This window comes from Chelonia mydas, chromosome 6 (assembly GCF_015237465.2).
Source record: "Chelonia mydas isolate rCheMyd1 chromosome 6, rCheMyd1.pri.v2, whole genome shotgun sequence".
Taxonomy (NCBI): Eukaryota; Metazoa; Chordata; order Testudines; family Cheloniidae; genus Chelonia; species Chelonia mydas.
The window spans coordinates 20,564,152-20,586,672 of record NC_051246.2 but is presented as its reverse complement, the minus strand read 5'-3'; the positions used below and the strand labels follow the sequence as shown (position 1 = coordinate 20,586,672).

The window sequence follows — 22,521 nt, the reverse complement described above, 5'->3', positions numbered from 1 at the left end:
TTACAGAAACCAGCAAAACTTCTGCTTTTATAACCTCACCAGAGACTCTGGAACAGGCCCTGCCAACAGGGTCACACAGTCACCCTCCTTTCAGGGGCTCTTCCCTCCCCACACCCTGGGGAACTCCCTGCCAGGGGGATCTTCTTCTCTTTGTCTTTCATGCTTTGATGATCCCTGGTCTCAGAGGAAGGTGGGTGTGATGCTGCCAGTGCTGGGCATCGCAGCTGCCTCTCCGCCCCAGGCCTGAGGGTCAGAGCTGGGGGCAGAGACAGGAGACGTCTGTGCCGGGATCGCGGAGGGTCAGGATCTCCCAGCTCCTGCTGCTCTGAGCCGGGCCCAGCTGTCTGAGGAGGGGGCTCCCCCTACAGCCTCCCTGTAACAATGGGCCTGCTCTGATTGGGTCGCACCATCCTGGGGCTGATCAATGGTAAGACCAACCTGATTGGTCAGGAGCTGAGTGGGCAGGACTTAAAGGGCAACTTTTTACTCTTTCAGAATTGTGGTTGGCCAATGGAAAGGGTGAGGGGGCGGGGCTTAGGAAGGAGTCTTTCCCAAAAGGTTATTCCTCATTCGTCCGTGGCAGGGGTTGGAAGTGTCTAGGCCATTCTCCCTATTCTTGCTGTAGCTTGGTGAAGGGTAAAGGGCAAGGGGTGGAGTTTAGACAGGAAGTCCCACCCACTGGTTGTTTCTCACTGGACAAAACGTGGGTCTTCGGACAGAGTCTGTAGCAGGATTTCTGGCTCATTCTCGATGCTGATTGGTCAGGCAGAGCGGATGGTGGGTGGGGCCACCTGTTTGAGCAGCTGTGACGATCCCCATTCATATCATGATCCCCCTTCTCCGTCTTTCTCTCTCCTGTAGCTTGCGGAGCTGCGGTGTCACAGCCGCTGGCTGCGGGGATCTCGCCCCTGTTCTCAGAACCAGCCAGAGCCTGACAGAGCTGAACCTGCGTGGTAATAATCTGGGAGATGCCGGAGTGCGGCTGCTGTGTAAGGGGCTGACACACCTGAACTGCAAACTGCAGAGACTGGAGTAAGTAACAGCCGGCAGAGAGAGAGAGAGAGGCTACTATCTGGAAAACCACCCATCACAGGACCTGGATATCTCCGGGGATGTGTTACAATAACTGCATCTGTGTACCACCCCTGGCTCTGTGAGTCCAAATCCAACCCCGGGCAGAAATCTGAAGTAAAAGAAGCAGGCGTATTGCTCCAGTCTGCCTCTGTTACAGGGGGATTTGTAACATCATTGGAAGGAATGAGGCTAAACCACAATACCTAAAATCGAAACATCTCTTAACACAGCAGTGCCTGTTTCCCCCGGAGCGGAGACGGGCAGCACCACCAACCATAAGAACACTTTGTTTCAATTTCGCATTCCCTCAGCCTCTCTCTCTCTCTCACCACAACCCCCTGTAGCCCAGCCACTGGGGGAGAAGAAACCCATTACAATTTAATTAATAATAATAGAGGTGAAATTGCTGAACATGGTAGAATTCTATGCAAAGGACGTTGGCCCAATACCATACAATGCCAAGCACAATGCACAGCTGTAATTGTAAATGTGGAGCTGTTTTATGAATTTGCCAGGGGGCCGATTAGATTTTAAAGCTGAAATGTAATAAACTAGATTAGCCAATCTGAAATGCGTTTAGCCAAAGAGTGTTAACAGGCTTCTGATGTTGTAATGTAGAGAAGCAAAAATTCACATAAAGTTTTAATTTGATTTTCTCTAGAGGGTGCCAGACTCTCTGTTGGAGGAACCCTCGAGCGGTAGGCATCCTGGCGCAATGATCTGAGCCCTGGTTTGATTGCTATCTGTGGGTGTGTCCACACTGCAATTAAAAACTGATGGCTGGCCTGTGTCAGCTGACTTGGGCTTGCGAGGGCTGTTTAATTTCAGTGTAGCTTTCCAGGCGTGGGCTGGAGCCTGAGCTCTAGGACTTTTGAGGTCAGAGGATCCCAGACCCTAAGTTGGCAGCCAGAACCTGGAAATCTACACTGTAATTAAACAGCCTCATATCCTGATCCGTGGAGCCCAAATCAGCTGGCACAGGCCAATAGTTGGTGTCTAACTGCAGTGTAGACACACCGTGTGAGCACAAAATGCTGCTGAAATCTGTCACCTTTAAGAAAAGCTTTTTATCCCCTGAGACTGTATCTTGGGAACAACTTGGTCAATCATACAACAGTCTGGAACACTTACAGAATCCCAAGCACCCGTTAGGCTCACCAACTTTCAAGGCAATCTGACTAACCGTGTGGATTTTAAAACAGTTAGAAGAGTGGAATTTTAAACAGAAGCCTGGTCTAAACCTTAACTATAGCATCACCCTGCTATAACAGACCAGAGAGACAAAGGATGGGAGAAGGAAATATAATTATTCCCATTTTCCAGATGGAAAATTGAGACCCATAAAAATAGACTGACTTGCACAAAGTCATATGGGGGAGTCTGTGGTAGAGCCAGGGTTTTAACTACAAGAGCATCCTTTCTCCTGCAGAGAACTGTTGTCATTCTCTTGTGTTTTTTGTCTCAGAAATGTGCTTTTTGGATTGGACACAGCCTCTCTTTTATATGGTTGTGCTTTTTTAAGTAGGGCTCCTTAACAATCAGCATTTAAAAATTAGGGCCAGTGCTACTGATGAATTTTCTGACCATGATACACGTGATCTGTTGAAGTGTGTCAGAAAAATTCAAAAAGCTCTGACTGCTCACCAGACCAGACACAAACAAACATCTGAAAGCTCTAAAGAGGCAAAACAAAATCCAGGTAGAGTTGCCTGGAGGTGGAGGGTGGCCGTCTCCCAAATATTTTTGAAATGTCAGGTGCCATTTCCAGTATATTTGAAGGTCTTCAGACATTTCAAAGGCAAAATTCCATGCAATAAGACTAATAAGAGCATTCATGGTGTTCATCTGGAGTTCTGCACTGGAATAACTTTCTAGTGTCTCAAATTACATATTGTTAATATAGAAGTGCATCGAAACCAGAAGACCCTAAATAGATATGATTGTTTGTCAACAGATGCTCCTGATTTTACAAAGGTGATTCTTTTTACTTTTTCTTCTATTAAAATTCTTCTTTTTAGAAACTGAATGCTTTTTCATTGTTCTTAAGATCCAAGGGTTTGGGTCTGTGGTCACCTATGCAAATTGGTGAGGATTTTTATCATACTTTCCCCAGGAAGGGGGGGTGAAAGGTTTTGGTGAGGATTTTGGGGGGAAAGACATTTCCAAACGGGCTCTTTCCTAATAAAATAAAACCAGTTAGATGTTTGGTGGTGGCAGCGAACGTCCAAGGGCAAAAGGTAAAATAGTTTGTACCTTGGGGATGTTTTAACCTAAGCTAGTAAAAGTAAGCTTAGGAGGTTTTCATGCAGGTCCCCACATCTGTACCCTAGAGTTCAGAGTGGGGAAGGAACCTTGACATGGTGGCAGAGTGGTGGGATCAACTTGAAATCATTTTGAGATTTTTTTGAACCAGAAGCACAGATTTGAAAATGAAGTGAGCTGTAGCTCACGAAAGCTTATGCTCAAATAAATTTCTTAGTCTCTAAGGTGCCACAAGTACTCCTTTTCTTTTTACACATTGTGTATCACCCAGCATCAACTTGAGTCAATGGGAGAATGTATGGAGGGACATGAGCAGTGCCAGGATTAAGTTTCCATTCAGATTTAGTTAAATCAGGACTGAAAACCCTTTATTTTACACTTAACATTGTGTTAGAAAGAAAAATCAGGTTATTCTTGCCTCTGAGCTCAGTAACGATGGACTCTTTCCTCACTTTCGCAGGTTTCCTCTCTCTCTCTCTCTCTCTCTTTTAGCCTATAAATCTTGTGGGGTTCTTCTCTTTTGCTTCAACTTGGATGCCCTCTTCTCTTTACCCCTCCCCAAATTAGGCTTCATCCCCTCAGATTCCCACATATGCCTTCGGGTTTTTCTCCCCCTCTTCAACCCAATCTTAGAATCTCTCCCCTCCCTCCATTGCAGGCTCCTCTTTTTTTGCCTCCAAAATACATTGGGGTCTCCTCAAACCCTTACAGACTCTGGGTGTTCCCCAAGGCATGGGGGCGTCTCTCCCTTGTACAAATTCAGGGGCTTTTTCTCTCCCAAATGTTGAGGTTTCTGTCCTGTGACACTCTACACTCTGAGGGAGCACCCTGTAACCCCCTTATTCATCATTTGTACATAATTGTGATATTGCATATAAAGCATGCCATGTAAGGTATTATGGGAAAGGTTATGATCTGCTGAAACCCATTGTTCCATCTACATTTGTATATAACTAATTAATATAAAGTTATGAGAATTGTGTTATATGGGTGTCACTAAAATATGCCGTGGTTTGGGAAGTGCCCAGACACTAGCTCCCGGTGTTTTATGAACCGTAACATCCAGTAGGGTGAGAAAACTGCTTGCTCTAAATACACCTAGTGTCTTACAGGTTTAAGATTCAGACTGTGCACTTGTTTTGTTTTCTTTGGTAACTAACCCTGACTTTTTGCCTATCACTTCTACTCACTTAAAATCGACCTTTTGTAATCAATAAACTTAGTTAAATGTTTATCCTTACCAGGGAGTTTGATTGAAGTGCTCCGTAAATTTGCTCAGGTTACAAAGGCTGGTGTGTGTCCACTTTCCATTTAATTTCCAATCAATAAACTTCCATTTCTCAAGAAAGGGTCTTGAGCTGTGCAAGACGGTATATTCCTCAGGTTCAGCTTGTGGAGCTGGGGGGATTTGGTTGAGGCCTTTCTCTGTCATTCATGAGTGGCTCTGGGAGCATTCACACAATCTAGCTGGGTGTGGGGCTCCACATGCAGTTGTACCGAGTGGTAACAGCACCTGCAGGGGTTTGCTGCTTGCCACCAGTAAGGCATTGTGACAGACACCCCAGAATAGAGAGTAAAGGGGGCACACCGGTCCCACAGTCACAGGTTGCACCCCGGGGGTCCCGTCACACCTTCCCATTGGGCAGAGTAACACTATTTTAAGGCAAATGAGGTGATGACGGAGGCCGTGCAGGTGACAGCTCTGGTGGAAGGGGTTTCTCGACGTGTGTGCAAGATTTAGCAGACGGGAGTGGGATCATGCTTGGGTGTGCAGAGGGCTCATTATGAAGCCTTGAAGGAGGACAAAGAGAGCCATACTTGCGGGTGGTCCTTGAAGTGCACATGGTTATAACCTGCTGCCCTGGTTACCCACTCAGCTGGCTGGCAGCTCCATCAGGAGCCCAGGCTCTGCAGGGGGGTTACAGAAACCAGCAAAACTTCTGCTTCTATAACCGCACCAGAGACTCTGGAACAGACCCTGCCAACAGGGTCACACAGTTGCCCCCTTTTCAGGGGCTCTTCCCTCCCCAGGAAACCCCCTGCCAGGGGGATCTTCTTCTCTTTGTCTCCCTGGCTTCGGTCCCTGGTCTCAGAGGAAGGTGGGTGTGATGCTGCCAGTGCTGGGCCCGCAGCTGCCTCCCCTCCCCAGGCCTGGGGCTCAGAGCTGGGGGCAGAGACAGGAGACGTCTGTGTCCTGCAGGGGAGCAGCAGAGCTAGTGCCGGGGGCGCGGAGGGTCAGGATCTCCCAGCTCCGCTGGCTCTGAGCCTGGCCCAGCTGCCTGGGGAGGGGGCTCCCCCTACAGCCTCCCTGGAGCGATGGGGCTGCTCTGATTGGGTCGCACCATCCCGGGGCTGATCAGTGGCAAGACCAACCTGATTGGTCAGGAGCTGAGTGGGCAGGACTTAAAGGGCAACTTTTTACTCTTTCTGAATTCTGGTTGGCCAATGGAAAGGGTGAGGGGGCGGGGCTTAGGAAGGAGTCTTTCCCCAAACGTTATTCCTCATTGGTCAGTGGCAGAGGTTGGAGGTGTCTCGGCCCTTCTCCCTATTCTTGCTGTTGCTTGGTGAAGGGCAAAGGGCAAGCGGTGGAGTTGAGACAGGAAGTCCCACCCACTGTTTATTTCTCACTGGACAAGAGGTGGGTCTTCGGACAGTGTCTATAGCAGGATTTCTGGCTCATTCTCAATTCTGATTGGTCAGACAGAGGGGCTGGTGGGTGGGGCCACCTGTCAGACCAGCTGTGACGAGCCCCATTCACTCATTGATCCCCCTTCTCTGCCTTTCTCTCTCCTGCAGCTTGGGGTACTGCGGTATCACAGCCGCTGGCTGCGGGGATCTCGCCCCTGTTCTCAGAACTAGCCACAACCTGACAGAGCTGAACCTGTGGGGTAAACTGGGAGAGGCCGGAGTGCGGCTGCTGTGTAAGAGGCTAAAACATCCAAACTGCAAACTACAGAAACTACAGTAAGTAGCAGCCGGCTCCCTTTAGTCTGTGCCTGGTAACACTGATGCTGTGAGTTAAACTCAGGGTACCAGGAAGGATCACAACATCCTACAGTGCACGCAGTGGGCTCAGGCCCCTGTTGAGCAGGGACAGCAGCTGGGCAGCTGCCCTAAAGGGAAAACCAAGGATCCCAATGACTCAGGGTAATCCTCTGGTGGCAGAATGCAGGTACAGCCAGCTCTGTACCACCCATCACCGGATCGCCCTGCCCCCATGTAGTGGGTGTGGAGGAGCATGGAGGTGTATGTCCAGGGCAGAGTGCATGGTGCTCCACCTCTCCTAGGCTGGCACAGCATCTGGAGTACCTTAGGGCAGCCCTGAGGTTCCTCTGTGTTAGACCAGAGGCCGTTTTGGCCCCCACTTGGCCCAGGATCAGGGCAGTGCAGAGGTGACTTATAACCAGTTTCTTCAGTCTCCTCATCAGCGCTGAGTGTGAAGTTGGCGCAGCTTCTGGTGGCTTTTAGCAAATCCCAGGTGCAGCATGTTTTGATGTTACAGACAGAATTATTTTGAGACAAAAAACAACAACAACAACAATCCAGTATTGCCAACATGAAGACATCAAAAATCCTGAGTTAGACCCCTGAAATCATGAGATTTAAAAAAAAATCTAATTGTGTTTTTTTAGTGTCTTTAGACTTTCTAACTCCCTTCTACTCCTTTGCCAACATGTGTGAGATATCAGGTTTAAAAATCAATCTGCAGTGTACACAGAAATTCATGCCTCTCCCTGGTTGCTCAGATGGAGACTGCATTTAATCTGTCCTCATCCATCATGTAGAGGAACGTCTATCCCTTTCTGATCACTGTCTTGACTGTGTCCCCCCACCCCACACATTTATTTCCTTGGAGAAATCAAGGGCTGGACTGTGAATAGTCTGAGAACCACTGACCTAGTTAATGCCTCATGAGTCGCAGTCACATATAGACCTATACTACTTGTTAGGGTTGATGAGTGACAGATATACATATTAAAGAACTTGAAAGGTATTCAGGTAAGGGTATAAACCAGGAGTGGGGAACCTACAGACTGTGGTCTGGATCTGGCCCTTTGCTCATTATCATCTGGCCCATGGGCCACATGTTCAACTCGCCCACTGGTGGGAAAAGACACCAATGTTCGGGGCTTCCCGCCCCAGCAGGGAAAGCCAGCACTCGTGGCTCGAGCCCCATGGGGGGCACCAAGGCTCAGGGCTTCCTGCCCACAGGGCTGTTGCTGCGAGCACTGGCTTATCCCACCACAGGTAGGAAGACCCGAGTCTTGGCATCCTCCTGTAGGCCTGGAACCACGAGCGCCAGCTCGCATCCCTGTAGGTGGGGAAGCCCTGAATCTCAGCGCCCCCACTCCCAGGGCTGGAGCTGCATGCATTGGCTCATCCCACTGCGGGGGGAAGCCCCAAGCCTTCGTGTACCCATGGGCAGGTGAGTTGAATGTGTGTGGCCCACCATTTATTTTTTCAGTGGGTCAATGGCTTCTATTGCAAAAAAGGTTCCCCACCCCTGGTATAAGCAATAAAGTCACACTAAACTCCTCACAGTCCCTATGTCCTGTCTATCCCCCAAACCAGAGTGGCAGCCATTTTGCCTGTGGGCATGGCTTCCATCTCATTTAAACAGCGGGAGATGGCAGCCAACTTTATCAAAGGACAGCCTCACTTCCATGAGCAGATGGACTATAGGGAAATGGCAGCCATATTCCTGGCTTCAGACTCATTGGCAGTAATAGGAGATGGCAGCCATTTTGAATAAGGGAAAATTTGGAAGTTTTTGCCTTTCATCATGTTTTCAGGTCGAGGTGGGGAACTGTCAGTATTGCAAACTCGAGTGATTTTAGCACAACTCTTCCATGTGGTCCAGCCATTAGAGAGGGACAGAGTCATACTAGGTAAGGTGGGTTATGCTAGCACATCCCTTTCCTTAGACCAGGACTGTCAAGCTGTCTGGGGGGGACTTAGGAGCATGGACAGCTGCCAAGAGACAAGTCACTCACCAAGGGCGATTTGCATCCTCGATCTCACACCAAAGACACTGGCATCCAATCCTATAGTAAGCTATTGAGAGATTCATTACTAAGGGTATATCTACACAGGAATATAAGCCCAGGCTCAAGCCTAACTGCCCTTGTGTCCACACATCAATTATGTTAATCTAGGACTCAAACTTAGGGTCCAGGACCCTGCAGGACTGGAGCATCCGAGCCCGTGTTAAGCTGGGACCTAGGGTCCAAGCCCTATTTCTTTCCTGTGTGCATTTGGCCCTGACTTGACTCGGGTCCCTCCAGATGTATCCCAGAGTTCCTTGGGGCAACTTCCTTAGTCCTCTCTATGCAGACAATCAGTGGTGCAGTCTGTTGCACTCTATTACAAACAGAAGCCACATCGCCCTTTGGAAACGGCAGCAGCTCAGATCAGCGTTAACCCACTGTCTGCTGAACAGCGGTCTGCCAGCACACTGTCAGCGAGCCTGCAGGGTTCTCAATGGAGACTGATCAGAAGAAGCTTTTTGCAAAGAGAGCTGCTTCCTGGTCCCAAGAGCACAGCCAGATTTTGGTGCATGCTGCCCAGGTGCCCCTGCACACACAGCCCGAGGGAGGCCAGAGCTCCCAGCTCAGCACGGCCTGGGGAGGATGACCCCTAACACCCTGGCTGTTCCCCCTCCCTACAGGGCAGCCACTTGGTCCCCACTCCACTCTCTGGCCCCCCTGCACTCCCTGGGCTGTGTGTGCAGGGTGCCTGGGCATCGTTCACTGTCAGGGCAGCGAGTGGGAGCCAGCCCCAAAACCTCCCCGTAGCCTCCTGCAGTGGTAGCTCTGTCTATGGCTCCTCCTCACTGCTCTGCAGAGCTTGCCTGAAGCAGGGAGCAATGCTGACTGGTGGGAGGCAGCTCCCAGCTGCCAGTATCGGCATTGGCTCCATGGGTGCTCCGGGGCTCAAGCACCCACAGAAAAAAAATAGGGGGTGCTCAGCACCCACCAGCCATAGCGGTTCCGTGCCCTGCGGCTGGTCACCCATCACTTGCCAGGGTGGGCCCCGTTGCTGGTGGGGTGGAGCATCCACTGGGAGAAATAAAGTTAGTGCCTGTGGCTGCCAGGATGTTGGGGGTCATCCCTCCCCCAGCCATGCTGAGCTGAGAGCCCTGCCACTCCTTCCCCCTTTCAATAGGGTGACCAGACAGCAAGTGTGAAAAATCAGGACAGGGGGTGGGGGGTAATAGAAGCTTATATAAGAAAAAGACCCAAAAATCGGGACTGTTCCTATAAAATCGGGACATCTGGTCACCCTACCTTTCAAAGGCAGATTCACAGTCCGCTCTCTGTCCCTTTCTCCATGGGCTCCCCCTGCCCTCCCTGGGGCTGTGTGTGCAGAGGTGTCCAGGCAGTGTGTACTGTGAGAGCAGTCAGTGGGAGCCAGCCTTTAAATTTCCCCACAGACTCCCAGGGATCCCTTATCCCTGCCTCCCGGGCTGTGGCGGGACGGTGGAGCACACTGCACCCCAAGCTCTTCGGGATACACTTCATTGCTCTGCAGCCGGCAGGAGCCAGCCTGAGGTGGGGGTGTGTTTTTCCTCCGAAACCTACAGTTTATGTCAAACTTCAAAACAAAAATAAATAAAAAACCAACCACACAAAACCACCTTCATTGAACAGCCCACTTTAAAAATTAATAATTGCAAAGTTTCAGTTGAAGAGTTTGGCTGCCCTGGAGACTGACGTCCTAATTATCCTCAGAACAGGGGCACATGGGCATTTTCCTGCCAGTGTGACTCAGCCTAGAGGTGGAGAGCCCAGTTCTCAGATTAGCTGGCCGTTCAGTATCTTGACAAACTGCAGTCGTTCCATTGAGACAGCCACCAAAGGAGCTAATTATGCAGTTTCTGTACTCATGGGCTCCTTACGGGCACCTGAATCCCATCGACAGCACCGTCACAGTTAGGAAATAGGGTGGGCAGTAAGTAGAGTGCAACACATTCATAGTGCTGGAGTGTTGACACTGGAGGGGGAGCGGGCGCTAGGCACTCTGGGATAGGGTTACTTTTACTGCGGTCTGTGAACTGCAATGTGGGTGCCAGAGTCCCAGGTTCAAGCACAGGTCAGAAAATTCTTAACCTAGGGTTAAACTGCAGGGTAGATGCACAAGCTCAGGGTTTCTAGACACAGGTCAGGTGACTCCAGTCCCACTAACCCTAGGCTTCCATTCCTGTGTAGAAACACCCCCAGAAAAAGAAATGGAAGTTACTGAGAGGTTAAAGCAGGTAAAGATATATATACAGGGGAGTTACAGTCTATAATTTCAAAAGGTAGCAGAGATGGAGGTGATCAAATCACAGAACAGGGAACCAGTTGGATCACGTTACAATTCAGCACAAAAGGAGCAGAACTTTAGAAGATGTACAGAGCAGGAAGGAGGCATGCGTGGGAGTGGACCACTTACTAGTGGTAACTAAAATGAGAATAAAAATAAGAATTCAAACAGTCAAAAGATGAAGAATTTTTCCTTGTGTCCGCATTTATAGCAGCTGCTCACAGAAACCAAGTGGTCAGGATGGCCGTACATGGGTTCTTTCTTCATGGCGGGAAAAGAGGAATGCACTTAGAGACTGGTCTTTGATCTCACACACAATGGCCATTTGCTTTCAATGTGCAGGAATTAAGACCTTTCTGTTCGCCGGGCCGGATTTCCAATTAGGCACAGTAGACACGTGCCTTGTGGCGCTGTCATTCTAGGGGCACCTAAAAATTCAACATTTGCCACTCCCGGACCCCAGCAGGGGGAGGGGCAGCTGATGGGGAGATGGCCTCACGCAGCCCTGCTGAAGTGCTCCTGCCAGCAGGGAAGGCAAAGCAGCCCCCTGTGCCGGGGAAGAGCTCAGCGGAACAACACAGGGGGCTGTGCCAGCCAAGTGGGTCCTTAGGGAGCCCGGCCTGGGTAGGCCCCACTCCTGTTCCTGCTCCAGCCTGGCTGATCTCTGTTCCCGAGGGGCCAGAGCGATCCCTGACTGTCCCTGGCCATGCTGCCAGCTCAGCCCGGCAGGTACAGTCACCTCCCAGCAGGGTGAGTGTGGCTGGGGGGAAGGGCACAGGAGAGTGGGTCTCTGAGGGGCTTGTGGGCCGGAGGGGTGCTGGGCATTGAGGGAGCTGGGGGGATGCTGAGCAGTGGGAGGCTTGTGGGGGGTGCTGGACACTGGGGGGTTGTGGGAGGTCTGTGTGTGTTGTGTTGAGTCGCTGAGCAGTTGGGAATTGTAGGAGGCAATGGGCAATTGTGGTGGGGCTGTGCGGGGGGGGGCGGGCACTGGGCAGTGGGGGTGTGCGGAGTGTTGGGCAGTTGTGGTGGGGGGGTCTGCGGAGGCATCTCTGGGTGGGGGGGGGCGCTGAAGATGCTGTGCCTAGGGGCATGTAAGGCGTAAATCCAGCCCTGTCTGTTAGAGTTCTTAATTTGCATTACACACAGCTTCTTTCTTGTTTGATGAGTTACTTCCTTACAGAGGCATATTCAATGCAAATGTTTGCTATTCCATTAGAACAGGGTACAGATAAGTGAAAACAATGCATGCTACCTCCCACCAGATTTTCATGAAGTTTAAATACTAAACACATTCTTATACATTTACATCTACTTTGAACGATACTAAAATACCAGTCAGCTGGTCTGGCTTCCAGCTATGAGTTTGTCAGTTCTTAGCTGATGCCTACGGCCTTGACCAGAGCTGGCCCTTGGTTTATCAGCATCACAAGCACCATGCTGTGAACTGGAGCCCTGGCTCTTGCTCTACCAACCTGGCTGCAGACAGACAAACCCCATTCTCCTGAACTGGCTGTAAAAGTAAAGTGAAATGTTCCTATCTTTCTGCAGCCAGGGTGGAGTTTGAGCTCCCACCTGATTTCAGCAGTGTCAGGCCAACTCTGCAGCCCCACAACAGCTGCTAAAAACTCTACTCCTTCAAGAACGGTGTTACTGAAGCCTGTGAGGAGGGGGTGTGAGGAGCACATGAGAGCTGAGATAATGCTTCTTCCGTGGATTCTGTGAGCTGGATTTTGCAGCCCCTGCTCCCTGTGAGCGCTGAGTAGCCCCACAGCGATCAATGGGACTGTCTGTGTCAGTAAGTGCTCACCCCCCTGAGCAAGGGCTGCACAATCCAGCCCTTTCTGTGCAGAAAGGACATTGCTGTCCCTGCTCAGAGCTCACAGTGTCAGTGTGTGCTGAGGGGTGCGGAGCAGAGGCCAGGCTACAGACTGCACCAGCATTTCTCTTCCCCCCCACCCACCCCACAGGGGAAAGGCACCTGCTGGCAGTCAGCTCAGCAGGCAGGGCGGTGACAGTGACACAGATCCTGTGGGTGCAGCGCTGGGCTTCAGGGGCTGTGGACTCAGATGTTGTGTCTGCAGAGAGAATTAACACGTCCTTTTCCTTCCCTGTTTTCCTCACAGCTTGACGAAAGGGTATTTAAGTGAAGAAATGCGGGCAGAGCTGGATGCTGTGAAAGACACAAAACCTGACCTGGTCATAGAGTTACTGGACTGGTGGGCGGGAGCCACTGCACCAATGCAGCTCTGACCTGGCTGCCCTGCTGCTAGCTGAGGGAGCAGCTGGGGGAGCGGGAGAACACCTGCCCCTGTTAAAATTAAATCCTGCCAGCCCCAGGGACTCCAGCAGCACATATCAACATCTGTGGCACGGGCTGGGTAGAGATTGTCCGGGCCAAGCCTCCTGCATGAAGGCAGGAGGCTTAGGAGTAGGAGCTGGGTTTGCTCTATTCTCACTGCAATGGGGTAATTGTTTTGGGGGAGGAGTGGGAGGGGCAGGAGGGAGAAAGGGGATCAGGGCCACGGAGTGGGAGAGATGTGGGATTATGAGATGGAGGGGGTCTGGTAACCTCCCTTTTTCAGTCTGTGCATGGGGGAGACTCAAGAACCATCCTTGTGTCCGAAGGGGAACTGTCCTTCTCTTACAATGGTTCATACTATTACGTGTATATTTACAAGGGGGTTGTAATTTTACACAACTCCACAGCTATTAAGTCGGCATTTTTCTGTATCCATCTCCAACAGAGGTTTATCCTGGATGTATATGTGTGTCAGTTTTGCTAGAGTTCAATAAAGATCATGTATCAAGAAATAATTCTGCACTTTTAGAATTTCTGCTAAATGCATAAGAATTTTCCCATTCTCCAGAGCCGGGGGCGGGGGGGTGGGGGGGGCGGAGTCCTCAGGGATGTTTCACAGAGATTTTGTCATGGTCCCAGTTTCTTATCCATTCCAGTCAAGACTTTCAGAAGTGTGTGCTGGCAAAATGACAGTTTGGTTGGCTAAAAGGGGGGGGGGTTGTTTTTCCCCCATTTCTCTGGGTGCTCCTGGCTTTTTCCGAAAAGTGGTGAGGGTGACAACAAAGGACCCAGACTATCCAGTTGGGAGGGGAGAACAAAGGCGCAGGAGAGAGAGATGGTTCAGGACAATGTGGCCGATCACCTGGTATTTTCAAAAGCCCTAACAGGCACCCCGTGGACCCAGACAGATGCTGCTGTTCTAGTTAAGCCTGGTGCATGACTGAGGAGGCACAAATGAACACACTCACCTCACAACCTGGCTCATATGGATACAACACACATGCAGGACCCATTACGCAACAATTGAGATACCCCCAAACACACAGAGTGTGTATTTGTTTGTGGGTTTGACCAGGCGGGAGGAGGACTGAACTTTCCTTAGCTCTGTGCTAAGAAGTGTTAGAAGACTACTGCGTTTTGAAAGATGGTAGTTCATGCAGTGGACGGGGAATGATGTAACGTGGAAACCTCTTCACCAGATGAGTCCAAATTTGAACCAGAAACTCTACCCTGGACCTTCTACTGGCCTAGCAATTTCCAGGTAATTACACAAGTGGATTTTAAAGCACTTTGAAAACTGAGCTGTTCTTGACAACTGCAACAGAACCCCCCCTGTCATTGAAAAGCGGCCTCAGGGAGAGTCCTAAGCTAGTTCACACACTGTGAGCGTGGATGAAGATCCATTACATGCTGAGTGGCACCTCTGCAGCTTTCTCATACAGCACAGTCTTATCAAAAGAGTTGAAAACAGCGCAGAAGTTTTAGGGAGAGTCCCAGGACTATTGGAGAAGTTATTGGACATAAAATCAGAGCCTCCAGTGCAAGTGGAGGTGGATTTTCACAGGCTCTGTCTGTCTTCAGGTGCTTGGAGGGACAGCAATGCCTGGCTGAGGTGTGACTAGCAATGAGAGTGCAGAGGAGGTGTCACCCACCTGTTTCCAAATGCTCCTCATCTCTCCTTGCTCTCTGGGGAATGCGTAGAGCATCTTATGTCAGCGTTTAACATGTTTCTGCTCTCTGAAGACGTGTGTATTTGTTTCCCTCCATACCAAAGGCAACTTAGCTCAGCAGCCATCAACTGGATTTTTCAGTATGTGAATTTGTAGCAATTCAAGCAGGCCCTGCAGCAATTTATCCTGTTAAACCTGGACTGGTTTATATGGTAATTCCTCTGTTATAGGACTTGGATGGAGCCAATAGGTTGCTGGGTCACAAGGGCCAAATTCTGCCCTTAGTTACATCCGTGCAGATCCACTGACCATAGAAGTTACACATGGACAAGACCCACGATCTTCCTGCCAGCGCAGGATTGTTCCTGCAGAAGCCAAAGGGGCTGCGCAGGGGGTAACTCAAAGTGGAATTTAGCCCTAACACACTGTGGGTGATTCTCCCCTGCACGGCCCCATATCCAGACAGCTGTGTCTGAGCAAGGCTGGTGTGAAGATGGGTGTCCAGATCCCGCACCAGACATGAAGGGGTTAGGCATCTGCCATGGATTCGCGTAGCCCTACGCTGCCGCACCTGCCAGGCACGTCAGGACTGGAGGGAAGGTTCAAAGGGGAGAAGCCCGGCCCTGCAGGAGGTGGCTCTGGGAGGAGCACAAACCTCTAGTCCCCAGCTCCAGGGGAGACTCCTGGCTGAGAACAGAGCCTGCTCCCATGACTGCGGATGGTCCAGGCACCCTGAGGGGAAGGTGAGTTGGGCTAGAAACAGTCGTCTCAGGACACTTTCTGGGGGCGCCCAGAGGACATCGAGCGGGGCTGTGGCTGGCCAGAGGCTCCCTGAAGGAGTCACAGACATGTCGTTGTTGTAGTAATTGTTGATCCCTCGAGGTCGAGGATGTGACTCTTCCACGGGTTTTATAAAAAAAACCTTGTTCCTGTGAAAGAAGCCTGCGCGTGAGTAGTTTGATGTGGGGGAGCCGTTCTGCACCGGCAGCCACACAAATCTTGGTGGAAGAGGCACCTGTGTCCGGTGGCAAGGAAGTCCAAGACAACCAGGGTTTCTCCTCCATTGCAGCCTTCAGCTGCCTCTGCAGCCGCTGAGAGGTGATCCTGCTTCATCCTCCTGCTCTGTCATTGGGTCTTTGTAAGGCTGAAGGGACCTCAAGAGATCATGTCGTCCTCTCCCCCACTGGGGCAGGGTTAAGGAGGGGAAGGCCCACGGCACATCTGGGACGGGCTGTTTGCTTTTCTTGGGGTTTTACCCTTCTCCAGGCCTAGAAGGGGTCAGCTCCAGTGAAACCAGCCGGAGAGGTGAGTTTCTGTCTCTCAGCCTGTTCTGCTGACAGCCTGGTGCCGGCTGACGAAGGGCTGGGTGATACAAGACACACTTGTATCCCACAGGGGGCGCTGTGGAGGGGCCATGCCCTGCACAGACAGGTTCATTTCCTGGTTTTTGGTGCTGTTACACTTTGCTCCTGCTTTGCTCTGAGCAGACAGTGAGCCCTCTTTGTCCAGCTGGGGTGACACTCTGGGGGTAGGGTATGGAAACGGTCACACTGCTTGGCGGGTTATGGGTGTTTGACCCCCCATCTCCCATAACTGCCTATGGCTCCCAGAATGCCTTGCCTGATTTCTCATGATCCATTGCTGTGCCAAGAACTGTGGTATAGTACCCAGAGGGCATTGAAACTGCAAAGATTTACCCTGTATCCACACACAGCACTGGGTCTAACTGCCCTGTGGTCAGATAGCTAGTGTGGAAGCACCGCACCATGGCACCCTGCCCTGGCACTGTCACTGCGGCACTTCTGGGTGCTGCAAACCCTTTGGAGTTACGAAGCAGCAGCTCTTCCCTCCCTGCCTGCCCCTGTCAACCAGTGCTCTGGGTGCCCAACTGGGTGCCCCCTAACCTGCAAACAGCTGCTGTACGTCCTCCTGGGCTCCAGCAAGGATTCCCCATTGGGCTGGCCTGCCCCATGCCTTATCACACCTGCCCAATTCCCTCTGGTGTCTCCCCAGCACCCCCTTGCTGGCCTGGCCTCTTCAGCTCCTCCTCATTCTCCTCATTCCTATTCTGCTGCATCAGCTCCCCTGCCTTCTGGAGCCCACACCCTGCTCCCTGCCCCAGGTGCACTGGCTCCCTAACATCACCTCCCTCTGGGTCAGTCTCTATATCCACACACCTGCATGTGCTGCTTGAAACATTTCCCCGTCCCTTCTCAGTGCTCACTCCACCCCCCTCCCCCACTTCCACTCCCAGCTGCACTGATTTCCCTTCTCTCTGTGACATTGTTCAGGAAGGAGTAAATTCAAGTCTCTTGTGGGGCAAGGCTGTGAGCAGTGGCTGATTCCTCCTGCCAGCCCCTAGCTCACAGCAGGTGGGGACTCCAGCACTGACCTTTAATCACATGCTGTTTGTGCGGTAACGGGCCCTGCGTGAGAACCCTGTGCGCAGGAAAGGCCTCTTCCTTAGCAGGCAGGGAAAGACCTCGCTCCTGGTGCTGAGCAGGGCTGATCTTTCCAGGAAACCCCACCCCTTCTCTTCACTCCTTGGGTTTATTATAAACAGCTCAGATTGTGGAATTTGATCCTTGTTTGCAAGAGGTGGAACAGAGAGACCCGCCCTTTCTCCTGGTCTCCATGGGACCCAGCTCTTGTTCCCCAGCCTATTTACAGAGCAGGGAGCCCTCCCAGCCTCTATTCTCTAAACCCATCACACCCCTCCACTGCTAGAGACCTCAGGCCCAGACTCTCTGGTCTGGCCAAGCTGCACTTGGTGCAGGGACAGAGTTTAGGGGAAAGGGTGGAAGGCTCACACGTGGCTGTCAGCTCCCTGTGTGCTCCCCTCACCCTGGGGCCTGGCGGGACTTAGAGAACCTGCAGCGCTGCTCTAGGTTGTGCCCGGCTGCTTGTGACCCCAGTGGGATGTTCCAGCAGCCAGGGATTGCCAGGGTCAGCTGAACTCCAGCCTCCCCGCCTTTCCCCTGCTGTCACCCCCTGCACTGGGGACAGCAGTGGGGTGAATAGGAGCCACGGTGCCAGCGCTCAGGCACCTGGGGATTCTCCAGTGCAGGGGAACCCTCAGGAAGTCGGCTGAGTGGCTCTATAGCCTCTTCACACCAATGCAGCAGCATCAAGGGGCCACAGCTGGATCGAGAACCTGGGCCTTGCTCTTCTATTAAGAGCTGTGCTGTTTTCCCATCCATCATCCATGGAGAGCCAGAGACAACTCACCCCTGCAGTCCCATCTACACTAGACAATTGCATCACTGCCATTTGCAGCAGAGGGATTCAGTTGCTGTAAGCTGCAGCCATGCAATGCGTCGGCACGAGCCAGCCAGGTTCTGGTGCAGCAGGGTGGCATGTCCGCCCTGGATTCCCTGCTGCCGCTGGGCCGTGTGATTGCTGGGTCTTTCGCTCCTTAGACAACAAACACAATAAGAAGGAACCACAAGGGCCCAGTGGGCTCCAAATAATCATGTTTACTAACTGGATACAGCATGCGAGGCCTGGCTGCACACGCACTGCAGGGTTCTGAAACAAAGACAGTTAGGGCCACTGGATGGCTCATAATCTATTTAAAGGGATATTGCCCAGTTCCCACACACTACAGTTACACTTTGGGTGACTATCCCAGAGTTCCCAACACAGCTACCCGCTGGAGACCAGTCACGTACCCCCAGGTCAGTTGCATCTTAGATTTCACACCAAAGGTGGCTCTGGGAGAGGACAGACCTCTAGTCCCCCTCCCCCCCACAAAAGACAAATCTTGTAGCCAGTTTTATAATAAACTAGCTAAAATTTATTAAATAGGAAAAGGAAAAAAGAAAGTGATTTACAAGGTTAAAGAGGTAATCGTACATACACAAATGAGTACAGTCTTATGTTCTGAAAAGTAATAGAAGCTTCTTTAATATGCAAACTCTATATGTCCTTTAGGGCTAACCCAGGCTAATAACATGGGATTTTTTTACTTATTCCTAGAAACCTCACCCCCAGAGTCCAAGCAGCATAGCGATAAAGTTCCTTCTTATGAAGGATTTTTATTCCCTCCTTCCCACCTCAGCTGATGGAAGGAATCATTTGCAAAACTCATCTTCATGGGGAGTAAGGAGAATAAAAGAACAAAGTGTTTTGTCCTCTTCAGTCATAGAATCATAGAAGTGTGTGACTGGAAGAGACCTCGAGTGTATGACTGAAAGGTCGTCTAGTCCAGTGCCCTGCTTTTCAGACAGGACTAAGAAATAACTAGACCATTCCTGACAGGGGTCTGTCTAACCTGGCCTTAAAAACGTCCACTGATGGAATTTTCACAACCTCCCTAGGTAGTTTGTTCCAGTGCTTACCCACCCTGACAGTTACAAAGTTTTTCCTAATGTCCAACCTAAACCGCCTTTGCTGCCATTTAAGCCCGTTGCTTCTTGTCCTATTCTCAGAGGTTAAGGAGAACAATTTTTCTCCCTCCTCCTTGTAACAATCTTTTATGTACTTGAAAACTGTTATCATGTCCCCTCTCAGTCTTCTGTTCTCCAGCCTAAACAAAACCAATGTTTTCAATCATTCCTCAGAGGAAAGGCTAAGATTTAGTCATGGTTATTTTTAGTAAAAGTCATGGACAGGTCATGGGCAATAAACAAAATTTCACAGCCCCGTGACCTGTCCATGACTGTCCATGACTTGTACTATATACTCCTGACTGAATTGTTGCCCCCAGAATCCTCCAACCCCCAGCTGAGGTGACTGACAGGGGACTCCCGACCCCCTCTGTGTGGGGTGCGCCTCTGACCCTCGGCCCTCTCATCTGCCATCCTATGTGTCTCTGACCCACGTGATACCTCACATGTCTCTGCTGCCCCCTCCGCTCCCCTCCCCTACTCATGTGTCTGCACAGCCCCGTGCTGGGGGAGGTGTGGAGCAGCGCTGCCCCAGGGCGAGGGCAGGGAGGAAACCTGGGTTTGTAGACAGACCACGGCACCTGCTGCCCCTTCAATGTGTGTTACACGCTCCCCCTCCCCCCGCCATGTGCCAGTCCCTGTCTGTGGGCTGGTGCCTCAGCCCCACGTCTCCTGCTCCCTGCCCTGGTGGGGTGACTTGAAGGGAGCAATCGCTGCACTGCCCTGAGCACAGGGGCTGCAATTGTGCCCGGCCTCACACAGCTCCGGCAAATCGCAGGCTGCTGCTGAGAGCGGGGGTGCCCGTCAGTCCTCCTGCCCCTATAACCCAAACCACAACCCCCTGGGCCTAGTGCCGGTCGCTGGCTGAACTGAAAGCAAGGCCAGGAGCCAGCAAGCGCCAGGCGCACACGCCGCTAAGTCGAGCCACCCGAAAGGCGAAAGGAAAAATGAGGCCCCAAAGGCAGCAGCCTTCCAAGCTTTCCTTAGCTCTGTGCTCTCACGCAGACAAGAGGATTGTGCAAATAAGAGCCAATCACACTCTCCAGGGGGGAATTAAAAAAAGGCCTGCATAATATGGGCGGCAGGTATCAGAGGCAAGTGGAGGCTAAACCTCCCCAAACAGCCAGGTGAGGCCTGCCCACACTCCACCTCCAGTCCCCCTCCTGCTTCCAGGTCTCTGTGGCTGGCTGCCCGGCCTCCCTGCGCCACAGGGTGGGGATGAGGTGCTAGCCTGGAGCAGGGGCCAGCAGCCACAGTGCGGGGGGACTTGGGGGTGCAGGGCAGAGGCCAGTGGCCACAATGGCGGGGGTTGGGCTCCAGTGGGCATACAAGGGGTGTGACCTCAGGTGGAAGGGCGGGGCTGGGGGGCTAGCCTCCCCAAGCCAGCGGTTCCCCCAGTGCCTGTGCCCCACAACAACAAAGTGGAAGCCACCCCCCCTCAAAAAAAGCCCCCAAACCTGCAACAGGTTGTGCAAGTTACAGGGGAAGTGCCCCTTCCCCTCTGTGCACCTGTGTTACAGCCAGGCTCAACTGAGCCCCGGGAGGACAGGGCAGCTCTGAGGTGAGTGAAGGGTTAACAGGGTAAATGCATTTCTCTGAGTTTCACTTTCACAGGTGAGTTTTCCTCACTCAGTGCAGACTCTGCAGGTGGGGCAAGAGTGAACTAGCACTGCTCCTTTTGGGTCCTGGGCTCTTGTCTCTCTATTTGTGGGTCTAAAGAGTGAGAAAACGGAGCCAAAGAAAGGAAACTGGATAGCAAGTTCTGTTTGGACCCTCCCTCTCTCACAGTAAGTGTCTCTGTGACTCAACTCAGTATAGCTTTGTATGGATCGGGGGGATTAGCTCGTCCTGCCTGGCTTTTGTATTAAAGAAGAATCTTTGATCTGAATTCTCTAACATCCGGCATCTTCCTGCTTCCCTGAAACCTCTGCATCTGACAGAGACTAGGGAGCTATGGGTGCTGCTGTGCCCCCTCTGCCTGGAGTAGCCCTGCTCTGAGCGCTGCTGCTCTGTGATGTGGCAGCTGGAAGTGAGTTAAAGTATGTCTACCCAGCAACAAAAAAACCCACCCTATACTGCAATTAAACAGCACCCTGTGAGCCCGGGTCAACTGGCATGGCCCAGCCATGGGTTTTAAATTGCAGTGTAGACATACCCTTAGTGACCTTATCAAAGTCTATGTCTATACTGCACGGTTAACCCAGTGATTGGCACCCACGTCTGAGCACTTGGGTTAGCCCACCCTGGGTGTGAGCATCCCTGTGTTACCGTGTTCTCACTGTTTCTGCACTCACCCGTGTGCTTCGGGGTGGGGGGGGGGATATCCCAGGGCTCTCTGTGCAGAGACATTCTAGGATTCTTTCCTAGTCAATTGTGGGAGAACTTGTTTGTCCTCCAGGGGATTTGAGGGAAGGGCGTTGGAGGACTATCAGCACTCAGGTTATTTTTGCCAGCATCCTCACAAGAAAGTGGGTGGATTTCAGCCTGACTTAAAGCAGAACCTGGGTTCCATCCCCCAAGCCGGGTGAGCTCGCCTGGCCTTAGATCACCTCCAAACCAAGGTCAAAGGTTTTACTGGGTGGGGTGGGGGTTAAGGCTCAAACCTGGATAAGAGCCTGGGTGAACTGTGCAGCGCAGACATTCCCTAACCGACAAATGATAGTGACCTCCAAGGTATGAGAGCTTGGCTTAGAATAAGGGTTAGAAAGGTAGGGGCCACTCTAGTTGTAGATAAATGAGGCAGTGGCCTACGGTGGCAGATTCTGCCTGGGGTGGCTGGGCCAAACCTGAGTGACTCTGGTACCCTGTGCGGCAGGTCCCAGGGCTGCTCATTCAAATGTGGCCAGGCCACTCCTCTGTCATGGCCACACCTGAGCGAGTGGCGCTGCGACCTGATGTCTGTCCCCCACTTTGCCTTCTGCCAGAACCACGGAGCCATCAAAAGGCTCCCCATATCCCTTTGCCTGGTTGAGAACCCCCGTTCTAGGGTTCAGGATGGGGACACCACACTAAAGTTTTGCTAGGGTGGAGGAGTGTCCAAGCGACCTCTGTATAAAGGATGCAGAAATATTAGCAGTAAGTGAAAGAGCTGAGAGTGGAAATCATGTTTTTTGGTCTTGCAGTTCAGTGGACTTTCCATGAGGCTACAGAACTTTGGATGGGAAAAGGGTCTCTCGTTTTGCTTCCCAAAATTGTGAGAACGCTGCAGCGATTCACATCACAAAATGGACTAAAGCTGGGGCCAAAATCACACAACTCACAATAAACTAATAAGTTAGCAGCTCTAGTTGTTTTCTCCCTTCCAGCCCTTTACTGTAAAGTGCTAGTTTTTTATTCTGAAAGAGGCCATGGTGGGGAGAGGCTGCCTGTTTTTCTTACCACTTCACCAACAAGAGTCTTCCCTGTGACATCCCGGACAAAGGGTGTGTCCTAGGTTTTCACTTTTAAAAATAAGACCAATGAGAACAGAAGGCTGTGTGCGCACAGGGATAGTACCTGGCTACCTGCAGGCCCACCAGGTATT

The 22,521-nt window shown here is 51.5% G+C and overlaps 1 protein-coding gene and 1 long non-coding RNA gene across 2 annotated transcripts in view; both read left to right on the top strand.

Moving 5' to 3' along the window:
- Nucleotides 1–22,521, top strand: part of LOC102943481 (NACHT, LRR and PYD domains-containing protein 3) — a 509,145-nt gene that overhangs the window by 327,933 nt on the left and 158,691 nt on the right. The window contains exons 17-18 of the mRNA XM_043549314.1: nt 862–1,032; nt 6,133–6,300. Of these exons, the coding sequence (XP_043405249.1) occupies nt 862–1,032; nt 6,133–6,300 (339 nt within the window). The remainder of the gene's footprint in view (nt 1–861; nt 1,033–6,132; nt 6,301–22,521) is intronic.
- LOC122466304 overlaps nt 20,511–22,521 on the top strand; it is a 67,389-nt gene continuing 65,378 nt past the window's right edge. The window contains exon 1 of the long non-coding RNA XR_006291717.1: nt 20,511–20,559. This is a non-coding gene — a long non-coding RNA (uncharacterized LOC122466304). The remainder of the gene's footprint in view (nt 20,560–22,521) is intronic.